The sequence below is a fragment of the Schistocerca gregaria genome, chromosome 1, assembly GCF_023897955.1.
Source record: "Schistocerca gregaria isolate iqSchGreg1 chromosome 1, iqSchGreg1.2, whole genome shotgun sequence".
Taxonomy (NCBI): Eukaryota; Metazoa; Arthropoda; class Insecta; order Orthoptera; family Acrididae; genus Schistocerca; species Schistocerca gregaria.
Genome location: NC_064920.1, coordinates 619,818,169 through 619,833,436, shown reverse-complemented (window position 1 = coordinate 619,833,436; position 15,268 = coordinate 619,818,169). Strand labels below are relative to the sequence as shown.

At 38.0% G+C, this 15,268-nt stretch overlaps 1 protein-coding gene across 8 annotated transcripts in view; it reads left to right on the top strand.

Annotated features, from left to right (window-relative positions):
- Positions 1-9,721, top strand: part of LOC126359288 (repetitive organellar protein-like) — a 216,905-nt gene extending 207,184 nt beyond the window's left edge. For 2 of the 8 annotated variants that reach the window (XM_050007623.1, XM_050007617.1), the window contains exons 15-16: positions 6,016-6,107; positions 9,517-9,721. In XM_050007623.1, coding sequence (XP_049863580.1) covers positions 6,016-6,063 — 48 coding nt within the window. In that variant the 3' untranslated portion in view covers positions 6,064-6,107; positions 9,517-9,721. Of the gene's footprint in view, positions 1-6,015; positions 6,556-9,513 lie in introns of those variants that run through there. The other 6 variants (XM_050007622.1, XM_050007616.1, XM_050007619.1 and 3 more) reach the window with 4 other exon arrangements.
- Positions 9,722-15,268: the final 5,547 nt, after the last annotated feature.

Below are 15,268 nucleotides of genomic sequence, written 5' to 3'. Positions count from 1 at the left end.
TAATTGTTCTGTTCCATTCCAGCAAGTTAAGAAAAGCGTATCCCTTTGTTGTTAAACAAAGCGTAAATTTTAAATTCAGGTATCTGAGAACTTTGTACATACGGTAGTTGCTTTGTTTAGATACAGTTGCGACTAGGCCTAATTTTTGTAAACGTGTTTTTCTACTTCTTTTCGGTAATCTAACTTATTGTCACTAAAGTAAGTTTGTTTACATACGATTGAGCACTAGACCCAATCTTTCGTAAACGTGTTTTCTTGTTTTTTCTGTAATTTAATTTGACTTATTCTCACTAAAATAAGGTTTTTACCATGAGTGAAAAGCGCCTGATGTGCTGTAGAATTGTTAGCTCCAGGGTTTGGTGTGATGGGTGCAGTAGTTTTTTCCATTGGGGTGATTGTAGCGGCGTGGCAAATGAGGAAGTGGATCAGACTCGTCAGTGTTTCTATAGGATATGCAGTAGAGATAGGAGAATAGTGGAACAGGAGGGCAAAATTGCTGCTCTTCAGGCACAGTTAGAGCAGGCTAGGGAAGATCTGAACAGGTTAAGGAGGGAGAAGGGTAAAGAGAGGTGGGAAGTGGCAACAGGTAACAGGGGTAACGGACCTAGAACTTTACCAGACAGCTTTGTGGTGAATGTGAAGAATAAGTTTGACCTGTTGCTTCAGTTAGAAGCTGATGAGCCTCAGAGGTAGGTGTAGAGAGGGCACAACAAACTTTCAATAGAAAATTGAATAAGAATGTAGGGAAGTCAGCAAAGAGAGAGAAAGTTTTGTTGTTAGGTAGTTCACATGCCAGAGGTGTAGGCCAACTTTTGCAGGACCAGTTAGGATCAGAATACCAGGTCACAAATTTTTTAAACAAAGTGCTGGTCTGGGTCAAGTGACAGAGGATTTAGGTTCACTCTAAAGATTTTACCAAGGAAGACACTGGTTATTCTGGGTGGGCCAGGCAATAGTATTGACAGAGATCCTGGGTACAATAAAGAGTGTGACCTGGCAAAGATTGCATCAGCAATGGGACATCCCAGTGTTGAGTTTGTGTCTGTTCTGAGACGCCATGACCGACCTCGTTTAAACTCTTCTGTTGGGAGAGTTAATCTGTAGTTAGAACAGCTGCTTGGGTCGGTTGTGGGGTCACATATTGGTTTGGTTCCTGTTGATTCTCTCAGTAAGTGGGATTATACTAGACATGACCTACACCTCAACAGAAAAGGGAAGGGTAAACTGGCTGGGCTCATAGCAGGAAATGTAGGGGGGGGGGGGGGGTGTAATAAACCGGTGGTCATAGGTGTTGGAGCACCACCATTTTTAGGATAGGTAGGACAGAACGAAGTCAAGTTCTGAGAAATAAATCAAACAGAATAATCCCGGTACATTGAAAAAATTTACAGCAATCAGCAGAAATTTTATTTCCACCCGATTTCATCTCGGTAAATATGAAATGGCAACTACTTTAGTGCATCAAAATATTCGAGGGGTTAGAAGTAAAATTACTGAACTACTTATGTGTATTGATGAATTAGTCACCGAACCCAGTTGATATAATCTGCCTGTCTGAACATCAGCAAAGAGGAAGTAAGTTTTGTTGTTAGGTAGTTACTACTTCTGTAGACAAAAGATGGAGAAAGGAGGAGTTGCCACATTTCTTAAAAACAGTTTTAAATTTAAGAATATTGACATTAATAAATTTTGTTTAGAGCAGCACTTAGAAGCATGTGCAACAGAGAGAGAATTTCATAATAGGTCCTTTATAATAGTAGCCATGTACAGCGCACCTTTAGGGAATTTCAACCTGTTTATAAACGGTCTTGATTTATTGTCTCATCTAAAATTAAAAAATAAAGAACTAGTGGTTGCTGGTGAATTTAATATAGATGTCCTGAAAAACACTGTCAGTGAACAGTTACTGAAATCAGTTACATTGTCATTCAATTTAATTTCTACTGTAAATTTCCCAACTAGGGTATACAAATGTTTTAAGACTGCCATTGATAATTTATTTATAGACAATTCTAGGCAACTAAGCCACATTACAAAACCAGTACCATATTTACTCGAACCTAAGCTGCACTTTTTTTTCCTGTTTTTGTAGTCCAAAAAACCGCCTGCGGCTTAGAATCGAGTGCAAAGCAAGCACAAGTTCTGAAAAATGTTGGTAAGGTGCCGCCACTAACTTCTGCCGTAGAATATATGTAGTGCTACACAGGCATGCTTTGTACTTTGTAATCACAAAGATAAATACTGGCGCCAAAACCTCTGCGTCAGTAAATAAATTTAAAAAAAGGTGGTAAACGAGCTTTTTTTTTTTCCCCCCTGCTCAGAGTTTCGACTACTATATTTTCGTACATAATCCAACGAAGTAAATACAAATTCCGTATTTTTCATCATCAGATGTAGCAGTAATTCAATGTACTACGAAAATCCGACTGGCAAGACTGTTCGGGATATTTGTCAATATGGCCAACTCTACGTTCTGAATTTTTTCTTACCTGTGAGAAGAGATGGTTGCTAATAGGAACCTGATGAAATGTGAATCACTTGCAGTATTTTCTTCACCATAAGAATAATACGAATATAAACATTTTGCCATGTGTTCTTTCATGTTTGATGCTATCTCATTTAAATCCTGTCTGCCTAGTAAACTACGAAACTAGAGTGAGACAACAGCAAATACGGAAGAATATAAGTATCGTGTCATGTTTATATTTGTATTATTCTTTTGCCTAGTAGTGATACAGTCAGAAATGAAGCACGGCAACTGACTAGATTTTTAATTCTAATATGACTAATTTCTGTGCAGAATTTGATGTACTAAAGAAGCAGCCGCAAAGATTTTCAAATGGAGAAAAATTTTTGCCTAACTCTCGTTCAGAACATGTTCTATCATACGCGGTCAATTATTTGGTTCTTGTTGATCATTATCAAAGAAAGCAGTAGTGTAAGTAACAACAAATAGCAGTCTCTTGCCATTGTTTTTTTCTTAATTGTAAGCGGCGGTAGCGTGCACAGAAGCAAGCCGTGCCGCGAGTGGCGACAGGCCGTAAACACGCACTATCAGAATGCGACAAACAATGCATGACACAGTACAGTAATGAATTTTCAGCTTAGAGTGACGTAAACACCTATTACAAAGAAAACGGCACTTATCAGATTAAAGCAAAATAAGCAATTGATTCAAACCAGATGAAGCACGTGAAAAAGGAAGGGTACACTATAAATACGAACAGAGTGCCTGATGCATAGCAATGGCTACCTGGTAAAGCTTAACTGCAAAGCTTAAGACTCGAACCAAACTACTGTAGGTGTATCGTCATTCATTCGACCTAAATTATGTCTCATATTACAATGGACCAACTTTGTATCAATTTTTAGGTGTGGCCTAAAACTTTTCTCTCCCCTTGAATTTCGAGTCTCAAATTTCAGGTGCAGCTTAGATTCAGGAATTTTTTTTTCCTTAATTTCGGGTCACATTTTCCAGGTGTGGCTTAGATTAGAGTAAATACTCTAATAAATGGATTATCTGACCATGACATGCAACACCTAACATTAAAGTTTGAAAATTGTTAGGGTGAAACATCTATCAGAACTGAGTACAGAAGGCCAATAAAACAGTCGAAATTTTGGAGATTGCTCAAAGAAATTAATTGGATTGAGGTTTACAGCATCCATAAGACAAATGGAAAATACAAAACTTTCGTTAATAAAATTAGCACCTTATTTGAAAATTGTTTTCCCCTGAAGGTAACTCAAATTAAGCAGAAGTCTAATAAGAAACCATGGATCACACAAGGGATAAAGATATCGTCTGAGCCAAAAAGGAAACACTATCTGATACATAGGGGCACCTTTGATACTTGCATTATAGCTCATTACAAAAATTACTGCAAAATATTTAAGAATGTTATCCAGAAACCTAAACACCTGCATTATGAGAAGAAGATAAATACATACAGCAATAAAATAAAAACAATATGTGATATAGTTAAGTCAGAGACAGGTAGGACCAGAAATGAGGAGGAACAAATAGCTCTAAAAATAAATGAAACCCTGGTAACAAACACATATTCTGTTGCAAATGATTTAAACAAATATTTTGTCTCTGTTACTGACAGCATGGGGTTGTCAGGTTCAGTAAATAATGCAATGGAATATCTGAGACCAATGCACACAAGCAAATAAATAGAATTCATCATAAAGTCCTTGAAATCAAAGCATCCTAGTGATTAAGATAGCATATCAACAAAGTTAATAAAAGAGTGCTATGTGAGCTTAGTCATATCGTAAGTTATTTGTGTAATCAATCACTTGCCACAGGAACATTCCTGGACTGGCTTAAATATGCTGAAGTTATACCTTTCCATAAGAAAGAGGACAAAGAAATGCCATCAAATTACCGACCGATCTCACTTTTCCCAGCTGTTTCAAAAATCTTTGAAAAGGTTATGTTCAAGGGCCTACTTAAGCACCTTAGTGAAAATAACATACTGTCAAAGTCAGAGTTTGGGTTTCTTAAGGGTTGTGATATTGAGAAAGCTATTTACACTTACAGCGAAAATGTCCTTAATTCATTGGACAACAAATTAGAGGCAACTGGCATATTCTGTGACCTGTCAAAGGCTGTGAATCGCAGCATTCTTTTAAGTAAATTAAAATATTATGGCGTCACTGGTAGTGCTGCAAAGTGGTTTCAATCATATCTTACTAATACAAAACAAAGGGTGTCATTATGAAACACTTCAGCAGTAGGCAATCGGACATTATCTGACTGGGAAGAAATTGCATGTGGTGTTCCCCCAAGGTTCCAAACTAGGTCCACTACTATTTCCTGTGTATATTGACCTGTCATCTGTTACGTTACCAGATGCCAAGTTTGTCTTATTTGCAGATGATACAAACATTGCAATAAATAGTAAATCGAATATAAATTTAGAAAGTGCAGTTAATCAAATTTTTACTGCATTAATAAGTGGTTCATAGCCAGTTCACTGTCATTAAACATTGAAAAGACCCACTACATGCAGTTCAGAACTTCCAAGAGATTTCCTTCTGGTGTGTGTGTAAAATATGACGACATGGAAATAGGGGAAGTTGAGCATGTAAAATTCTTGGGATTACAATTTGATAATAAATTCAGTTGGGAGCAACATACTAACGAACTGCTAAAGCACCTAATCAAGTCTGTGTTTGCAATGCGAATGATGTCAGACATAGGAGATATAAATATTAAAAAAAACTGGCATATTTTACTTATTTTCAATCCATTATGTCATATGGTATCATATTTTGGGGTAACTTCACAAACAGAGAAAAAGTTTTTAGAGTACAGAAGCGTATAATAAGAGTAATGAGTAGTGTAAATCCAAGAACATCATGTCGAAACCTATTCAAAGGATTGGGCATATTAACCACAGCTTCTCAGTATATTTATTCCTTAATGAAGTTTGTCGTAAATAATACATCTTTTTCCAACTAACTGCTTAGTACACAGTATCAATACTAGGAATAAGAACAATATACATAAAGATTTAAAATCACTTACTCTTGCCCAGAAAGGAGTCCTGTATTCAGCAAAGCATATTTTCAATAAGTTACCACCAACCATGAAGAGTTTAGTTTCATACAAGGCATAATTTAAACATAATTTAAAAGAATTTTTGGTGGCCAACTCCTTCTATTCCATCCATGAGTTTCTCAACAAGTGCAGTAGACCATTTTAATGAAAATTTATTATACTTTAATTTCTGACTTGGTTGTAATAGCCAAGAAACTAGCAAATGTCTGAATGATGGATTTAATGAAAGCAGATGTAAGTGTTAAACCCGTAAATATAAGTAGTTTAAATTTAATTTATGTACATAATTTTACTGTTTAGTGACTGAGGATCATTAAAATTAGTGAAACTCATGTTTCTCTAATTACATTTTGTAATGAGTTTATCTGACATGTTCAACACCCAGGATGATTCCCTCTTTTATGGGTCTGGAATGAATAATTAATCTAATCTTTATGTTTCAGGTACAAGGGGATAACAACAAACGCACAAATCGTAGGAGGAATAAGTAATTACAGAGCAGAAATATGTCTTACGAAATGAAGTGAGAATGTTGGTACATACTATTTTTTAACTGCTTTGGCATGAATAGTTTTGAAGTAATTTTCTTGTGTGCAACATAACTATTTCTGCAGACTAAAAAAAAGCACTTGGTTTAAGAACATCATCAGGTCTGCCTTTATTTCTGCATGACTGCTAATATATTTCTTATATTGCAATTTTATCAAAGATAATATTTTAAATAATAATTGGTTAATTCATCTGTTAACCAGTGTTTTATAGCAGCAGTCAAAATCGTACAAGACTGTTTGATTGTCATTGAACAGGAGAGACGTTGCCAGGAAAGCAGATGGCAGATGTAAATTGGTTGTCATGCAGTATACACCATCTATGCTTTTTAAAGCAATTTTGTCTTAAAATGAATACTTTTAAATGAAATAAGTAATTTACTTTTGATGAATGTCCGTAACATTTTAATAAATTAGTTTGTTAGCATTAACTAATACTGTGATTGTAATGGCTAATACACCACATAAATTTGTGTTTTTAAGTGTAAACAGACTGATACTTTGTGTGAAGCAGGTGGCTGCAACATCACTTTACATTAGTATTAACACGGTGAAATTGAGGAAAGGCCTACTTAAAGGGGGAATATTTTTAATTCTCTTGAGCTCTTGTCAGTTGTGCATGACACACAGTGTGTTAGTGCAGATGTATGAAAAATGAAATCTGCTACTCGGTTTGTAAATACTATTGGACCATATTATCTGTCAAGTTAGATTTATATGTTCCAAAGTCATTACTTAGTTTCAGTGAAAAATTTGAAATGTGGCACAGTCATATTAAGTAGCTTCAGAAACAGCTTGAAAGTAAGTATTTTTCCAGACTACTCTTCAGTTTCTCTATGTAAAACATTAATACTACATTTTAGTGAAGAATCGGAACGAACGTACCATTATCAATCATAAAGCACTTAGCAAAAAAGCACACAGTAAAACACTTGGCATGTTTTTAGGATGGTGGAGGCTCTAATCCCCATCTGGCCATCTCAATTCAGGTTTTTGATCATTAGCCTCAAATTGCAATATGACTTTACTGAAAAGTACATGGCTGATTTCCTTGTCAGTCCTTCCCATCTCCAAGCTCATCCTCCAATTCGACGTCTTTGTCTGGAGGATGTTTAATCTTCCTTTTGTCAATCAGATCATAGCAGTAATGAAATCAATCTATGAAAAAAATAATCCTCACTAACTTCCCCATTACTAAATTTAAGTGTCATGAAAATCAAATGGCCAGCTGGCCTACCTCTAAATCACTTGGGGTGAATCCTAAGATTATTCATTTAGAGTTCACACAAGCTCTATTTATTGCAATGAACAGCTCAACTCGAAAGTCCATATTCATAGTGGAATGTAAAACACTAAGAGTATCAAAACCTATTCTTGGAACAGTACTAACAGAAACAGTGGTCAAACAAGCATAGGTCAAAGCTTGTGGTAAACTAGATGGTGTGTTGAAGTCGAAATTAAACATAGCACTGGCATGGCCAGGCCAGACATGTTACCTGCCATACTCGTCGTTGGTAGTGTCAGCACCAGCTGTTGGAGTTAGGAGCTAGTGCTGCATTCGACTTTGAGACTCGGTGTTCAGTTGATTAGTGCCATCTCCTCATAGCTTCTGATAAGGACACAAGAATTCTTTAGAGAGGAGCATAGCTATTTCCTTTCCTATCGCCATCTGTGTGACTACAGTAAGTGGAACATCGAACTTACCATTCATTTACGTTGTTTCCAAACACCATGTAATTTGACTCGTGTAGATAAGAAATGTTTTCCAATGTGCTGCAAATATTTAGTTTTATGTAGATCGCTAGCTTGCTACTTTGCACATGTAGACTGTATGGCTTGCAGAGATTGATTTGCTTTTAATTTTTACGTTGGTCACAAATTGCAACACCTTCTAAGCTTTTCACACTAATTGAGGCCGTGTAAGCATGGTCTTATCTGATTGTACTTATGAGCAAAAAGCGATTCTGGTAGTCCAATGTATCTGTTAGTAATACCCTTTGCATTTTTGTGAAGATATTTCCATAGCAACTTTCACCCTCTAACAAATATTTCTTCATATCTAGATGAGAAGTGAAATACCAGTTTTCTCAAGTTTAGCTATAAATTTTTTTTTAATGTAACAGAATATTTTCTTAAAAATTTTCATCCTGTATTGTACGCCTGTAGGGGCTGAATTTTTAGAAACACAGAAACACGTACATTGTTCTTATTTCCAACCAATAAGTCTAATACAAATTGTCCTAGATGTAACCTTAAAAATTCTTTGGTAGTTCTTAAGTAATTATTTACTTTCAAAAAAACTTTCACCCATTATTTTATCTCCACAGTGGTCGAATTTACAAAAATGCTGAAACAGGTATTTTTTTATTTTCTGGCTGGGAAACCAAATACGTCTGTTTGTATTTTTAGCTTCAAAATTCCCTTAACAGTGACACACTTTCAAAAAGCCTTTCATCCCCTATTTTACCCCCATAGGAGTGAAATTTCGGATAATCTCCTCTTAAACAATGCCTGCAGTATAAGATCCACACCCTCTCCTAACATCAAGTTTCTATCCCCAACAGTTAGGGCTGGCCGATGATGAATCAGTCTGACTCTTTTTCATCCCCTTTGTGGTAGAATTTCCAAAACATTGAAACATGCATTTTTTCGTCTTTAACAGAGAAACCAAACACCGATTTTCAAAGAATTAGCTGTAAAAGTGCTTCAGTAGCTCTTTAATAATATATTTTATATTTTCCAGAAAAAAGCTTTCACCAACTATCGAACCACCCCCCCCCCCCCCCTCACAATAGGGTTAAATTTCCAAAAATGCTGAAACACATATTTCTTTATTTCTCACTTAGAAACAAAATACCAATTTTCGTAGATCTAGCTTTTTTTTAAAAAAAAAAAAAAAAAAAAAGAGATGGACAACAATAAGTTAGTCAGCCAGTAGAACCAGAAGTTGTTGCTTAAATTATTATGGTACCTTCTATCTGGGAGTTGAAATTGGTGGATATTTCATGACAGTCAAAATGTAGCGTACTAATTTTTGAGGTACTGATGAAATTAGCTGTGTGTCCTCGAAATCTCATCTTCAAATACAGTCTGAAGATTTGATAAATATAAGTAATTCAACAGAGAAAAATACATTAAATTATGAGGGGCCACAAATAACTTTCCTGTGTGCTCCTTGGTGACAAATAAAATGGTTTGTTGCTGTTACATTCCACTACCTTACACTACCATGTATACTGAGTAATGATAATGAAAGCTAGGTTCATGAAGACATTGAATGCATCTACTTTACTTCTACAAAGTTGGTTATTTTTGTAGACCTTCAGAAAATAATCTAATGGCAATTTGCAGGGAAATGCTTATCTCAATCCATGAGTTTTCTTCTTGTTTCAGTAGTGCGAAGAAGTTTTCATTGGAATTTGCTGCATTACAAACAACACTGAAGTGGGTCACCATCTGGGTAGAAATGATGTTGTGCATGTAACCCAGCTAAGGAGATTATACATGCCCATTTGTGAAGAATTTGCAATAAGAATATCTTTCTCGTACAATTGTGACTGAGTGGACACTCTAATAAAAAAAAAATAGTGAACAATTAAAACATCTTTTCAAAGGTTTGAGTTTGGTGGTCAGTAAATAACACACTGCATGTAGAGCTTGAGAAACTAATCCTCTGGAGAATACACTAAAAATCTGATGTCAATTGTAATAAAAATTACAGTAATGGGACACGCTCACAGCTGTAATGTTATTCCTTGGGACAGTGAAAGAAGGAAATGTTTGAAAACCCTTCTCCTGTATCCCTGTTAGCCTGCAAAGTTGAACTACACTCCTGGAAATTGAAATAAGAACACCGTGAATTCATTGTCCCAGGAAGGGGAAACTTTATTGACACATTCCTGGGGTCAGATACATCACATGATCACACTGACGGAACCACAGGCACATAGACACAGGCAACAGAGCATGCACAATGTCGGCACTAGTACAGTGTATATCCACCTTCCGCAGCAATGCAGGTTGCTATTCTCCCATGAAGACGATCGTAGATATGCTGGCTCACGGGATACATGCGGACGTGCATTGTCCTGTTGGAACAGCAAGTTCCCTTGCCGGTCTAAGAATGGTAGAACGATGGGTTCGATGACGGTTTGGATGTACCGTGCACTATTCAGTGTCCCCTCGACGATCACCAGAGGTGTACGGCCAGTGTAGGAGATGGCTCCCCACACCATCATTGGCACCAAGGCAGAAGCGACTCTCATCACTGAAGACGACACGTCTCCATTCGTCCCTCCATTCACGCGACACCACTGGAGGCGGGCTGCACGATGTTGGGGCGTGAGCGGAAGACGGCCTAACAGTGTGCGGGACCGTAGCCCAGCTTCATGGAGACGGTTGCGAATGGTCCTCGCCGATACCCCAGGAGCAACAGTGTCCCTAATTTGCTGGGAAGTGGCGGTGCGGTCCCCTACGGCACTGCGTAGGATCCTTCGGTCTTGGCGTGCATCCGTGCGTCGCTGCAGTCCGGTCCCAGGTCGACGGGCACGTGCACCTTCCGCCGACCACTGGCGACAACATCGATGTACTGTGGAGACCTCACGCCCCACGTGTTGAGCAATTCGGCGGTACGTCCACCCGGCCTCCCGCATGCCCACTATACGCCCTCGCTCAAAGTCCGCCAACTGCACGTACGGTTCACGTCCACACTGTCGCGGCATGCTACCAGTGTTAAAGACTGCGATGGAGCTCTGTATGCCACGGCAAACTGGCTGACACTGACGGCGGCGGTGCACAAATGCTGCGCAGCTAGCGCCATTCGACGGCCAACATCGCGGTTCCTGGTGTGTCCGCTGTGCCGTGCGTGTGATCATTGCTTGCACAGCCCTCTCGCAGTGTCCGGAGCAAGTATGGTGGGTCTGACACACCGGTGTCAATGTGTTCTTTTTTCCATTTCCAGGAGTGTAGAACACTTATCATAGAAACTAACTCCTCCCAATAATTGATTACACAGTGACTGGCCAAGATCATGGCATATGTACCATACCATGTAAAATTACAGAGATCTACGGGAAATAGACATTTCTTGACTGGATAACACACTGCTGTACAAAGGAGATGGCACTTACATCATTCAGTTCGGGACTGTTTGCCCCTTCAGGAGCATTGGAGCAGTGGGCGATAGAGCATCGCATATTCACGAATGATAACTTCATCCTAAATGCCGAGTCTGTTGTTGCAACACAGAGAGTATTTAAAGACAATTTAAATACACAATCCCAAGTTGCAAATCTGTCCTATAACAGGTTACAGCTTTCAGAAATACAGGAAATATTACTAAGAAGCAAACTCCAGGTCCTGATAAAATAGAGACCCTCTGGAAACATCACTATGTGGGAAAAGCAGTCCTGAAGAGTGAGACAATCTGCACATGTCATGCATACTAAAGTTGAAATGTTCTGGGTTGTTAGGCCACATCAAAATTCCTTCTAAAATAATTGATGTTTTGACCCATCTGCTGGGATCTTCTTAGACCAGTGTCACATTCCATTATGCGGGGAGTTTTCCTGCGGCCTAACACCCCAGAAGATTTTAACTTTATTGACATTGGCCACGAAAGCCTGCAGACTTATGTAAAACACTTGTATTACAGGAGGTTTATACCACCAGAAGACTGGAGAACCTTGGCAGAAGAGGAGGTAAGTTACAAAGCAACCTGGCCTTTCTCACCCAGTTCATGGTGATGATGTTATGGGCCACCAATAGTATCCACAAAAGTTTAGCCAGTAATGGCCCCCTCCTGCATCAGCTTGGGAATATTGGTCTATGATGATGGCCCACCAGTGGTAGCCACAAGAATTCTAATCGATACTACTACTTCTCCAGCACAAAAAAGGAATTCTACAGCAGTGCTTAACAAAACTGTATTTCCAGTCATCACCAACTCCACTACACCGTTCTCTGAATCCTGAAATGGACTATTTACCAGAAACAAAAAGAGTTAAGTAGTATATTGGGAGTACATTAATTAGGCATAGATTAAATGTCAGTTCCATCTTACAAAGTGTTGGATGATAGACTAAAAGAGAAACTCTCAGATACAAATCAAGTGAAAGCATTTGTCAACAAAAAATTCAGAAAAATTATTGGTCCAAATAATCATTTTATATACCAAGGAGCATTGTAACTCCTGCGAGCACAAGTGTCGCACTTTGAACATATTAAAGTATTAAAGGGGCTTGAAATTGGGACACAAGGGATTAAGGGGAATATATCTGAAAGCACCCTAACATCTATGAAAGGAACTATTGTTGCTCAGCTTTAATGTGAGGCTAGATATCATTGTTTGAGGTGTAAATTGCATTTCTATCTTTTTTCTTCGGGGCTCCCCTTCATGAAGAAAAATAATATGAGAGCAGACGTGAAGAAAGGAGTAGTTGCCACATTCATCAGGAATTCTTACAAATTTAAAAACTTTCTGCTCATAAATTTTTCAGAGTACAGCTTATGGAAGCATGCACAACAGAAGTAGAATTTCATAATAAATACTTCATAATAGTAAGTGTACATTAAACACCTCCATGGAATTTTAATCTGTCCATAAAACACCTTAAAGCTCTACTGATTTATTTAATAACAAAAAATGAAGAAATAGTGATTGCTGGTCACTTAACTTCCCAATTAGGATAGCTAATTGTTCATAGCCATTGATATTATCTTTATAGAAAGGTCTAATGAACAAAATTATATTACAAAACTAATAGACAATGGCTTCTGAGGTCATGGCATGTAGTTTCCTTTGTTAAATGTTAATACTGAACAGGATATAAAATCTGTTAAATCTGAATTCGAGCCTGGTCAGAAAGCCAAAAAATGGTTATTTTGGGACACTCCTCAGTCATGAACTGGAGTGATATTTGCAATGCCAGCGGCATAAACAAAAATACAACACTTTCATTAATGAAGTACTTAGCTTATTTTAAGTGTTTCCCCCAAAAACTAACCCAGATTAGACCAAAGTCTACAAAGAAACAAAGGATTACTCAAGGAATAAAGGTATCATGTAAAACAAAAAGGAAACTGTCAGTCAGAAACAGCTTTGATGCTGTAGCACATTAAAAGACCTAGTGCAAAATGTTAAAGGAAGTTACAGGGACTTTAAAGCAACTACATAAAAAAGAGCATCAGATAACAAAAAATAAAGACAATATGGGATACAGTGAAGGCGGAGACTGGTACAATCAGACATGAAGAGGGGCAAACGGCATTAAGAGTAAATGACTCGTTAGAAAACAGATGTGTGCAGTACTGCAAAAACTTTCTTTAAACAATCAGATGGCCCTCTTCCTGCATATTCTATTAATAAGAGTAGCCATATTTTCTTTGCCTTATTCTATGTTTAAATTCGGTTGAGGAGGATCTTGAGCATCATCATAAACTAAAACTACATGAATCATTATATCCAAAATTTGGAACAAATTGTTTATATTTAACAGACGTTCATTTGTTCAAAAGCTATGAAATGAACAACATTTACAGTTCAGCAAATTGGGAGCACAAGACCATTAAAATTTTAAATTACAAAGTTTGCTGTGCTGTGTAAACTTGCTTTCCAGAAGAATTTCTCCAGAGACAGAATAATAGTAGAAACAGCCACTCTTAAGTTCGTTGCTTTCATGTAGCTTATTTTGTAATTGCCAAAGCTGAAAAACAGTTCTCACAAAAATGAATCAGGATCTTCACTGCACTTTGCCTCAACATTGGGAGTTCCGTGCTAATATGCAGGGTGAGTCACTAGCTGTTGACACCAAGAACAATTCCAAAAACATGAAAAGTTGCATGGGTCAACAGGGGCCATAATATGATTTTTGTTTTTTGTTGATAGGTGGGGTTGCTTCAGAGATATATGAAGTTCAACTTTGGTTGCTGTTTTTTTTTTCTTTTTTTTTTTTTTTTTTTTACACGTTCGCTGCAGCTGACGTTTATAAGCATCACAACAAGCCCTGAGCCAGTGACGGTCGGATTACTCAGTCTAGTTGCAGCGTCTAAGCTAGCAACAAAGCGTGTAAACTTCTGTTTTGTGTGGTCAGTTATCGGACATATATTGTTCGTAATGGCGGCTAATGAACAGAGACCTGGACCTTCCAATGTTAAAAGGAGCAGCAAAAGTTTTATATTGACAGAGGAACAGTTACTTAGTGTACTAGATGACAGTTGTTTTCTGTGTAGTGAGGATGAGGCATACCATGGAGATTGTCATTTAGAGTCTGCAGAAGAATTGCAAAGTGATGATAGCGTGGAAGCACAGCTTTCGAATCTGTTTTGTGACATTTCCGAATCTGACGATATGGGTCACGACAACTGTGTGGAAATAGACGACGAAAAAGAGCCCAACCTGTCACATGGAGATAATCCAGGTGAGTCCTGCGACAAAGAACCACGTAATATGCAGTATCACCCATTTACGAGGGGAGAGGTTTTGGCCAGCCGCTGCGGCTGAGCGTTTCTAGGCGCTCAGTCCGGAACCGCGCGACTGCTAAGGTCACAGGTTCGAATCGTGCTTCAGGCATGGATGTGTGTGATGTCCTCAGGTTAGTTAGGGTAACGTAGTAAGTAATTTACAGGTAGAGTTACTCTTTTATTATCAATATCTGTGCTTGACACATAGTAGCCTAATGCAGCAGCAGGAGAGCTCGCAGAGATTAAGCAGCTCAGTTTGCCACCAACTGGTAACACTTGTCATGGAAGGCAATGAGTGGTGGGGAGTTGTGGATGGATGTCATACATGGTTGGATGATACATTGCTGAGTGCTGTGAGAAGTCCAGTAAATTGGTTAAATGCTGCAATGTTTATGGATGGGATTGACAACTTATCAATATTAGAAGCAAGTCATTAGCAAAGATTGGTAGAAGTGACAGTTACCTCAGAATAGTAATAACAGGCAAAAATAAGAGTGAACGTTAATATGTCTGCTTAGAAACTTTAGGGACATATGCTGTGCCTTGTACTAGAGATAATAAACCTTTCCGTTCTATGAAGTCAGTGTCTATCTATTAGAACTGACTGAGTTTGAAGATTTTCCATGGCAAGTGTGGTGATTTTGATAGTGCATGTACTGGTAGGCGTACAGTACGCAAGTTGAGAGAG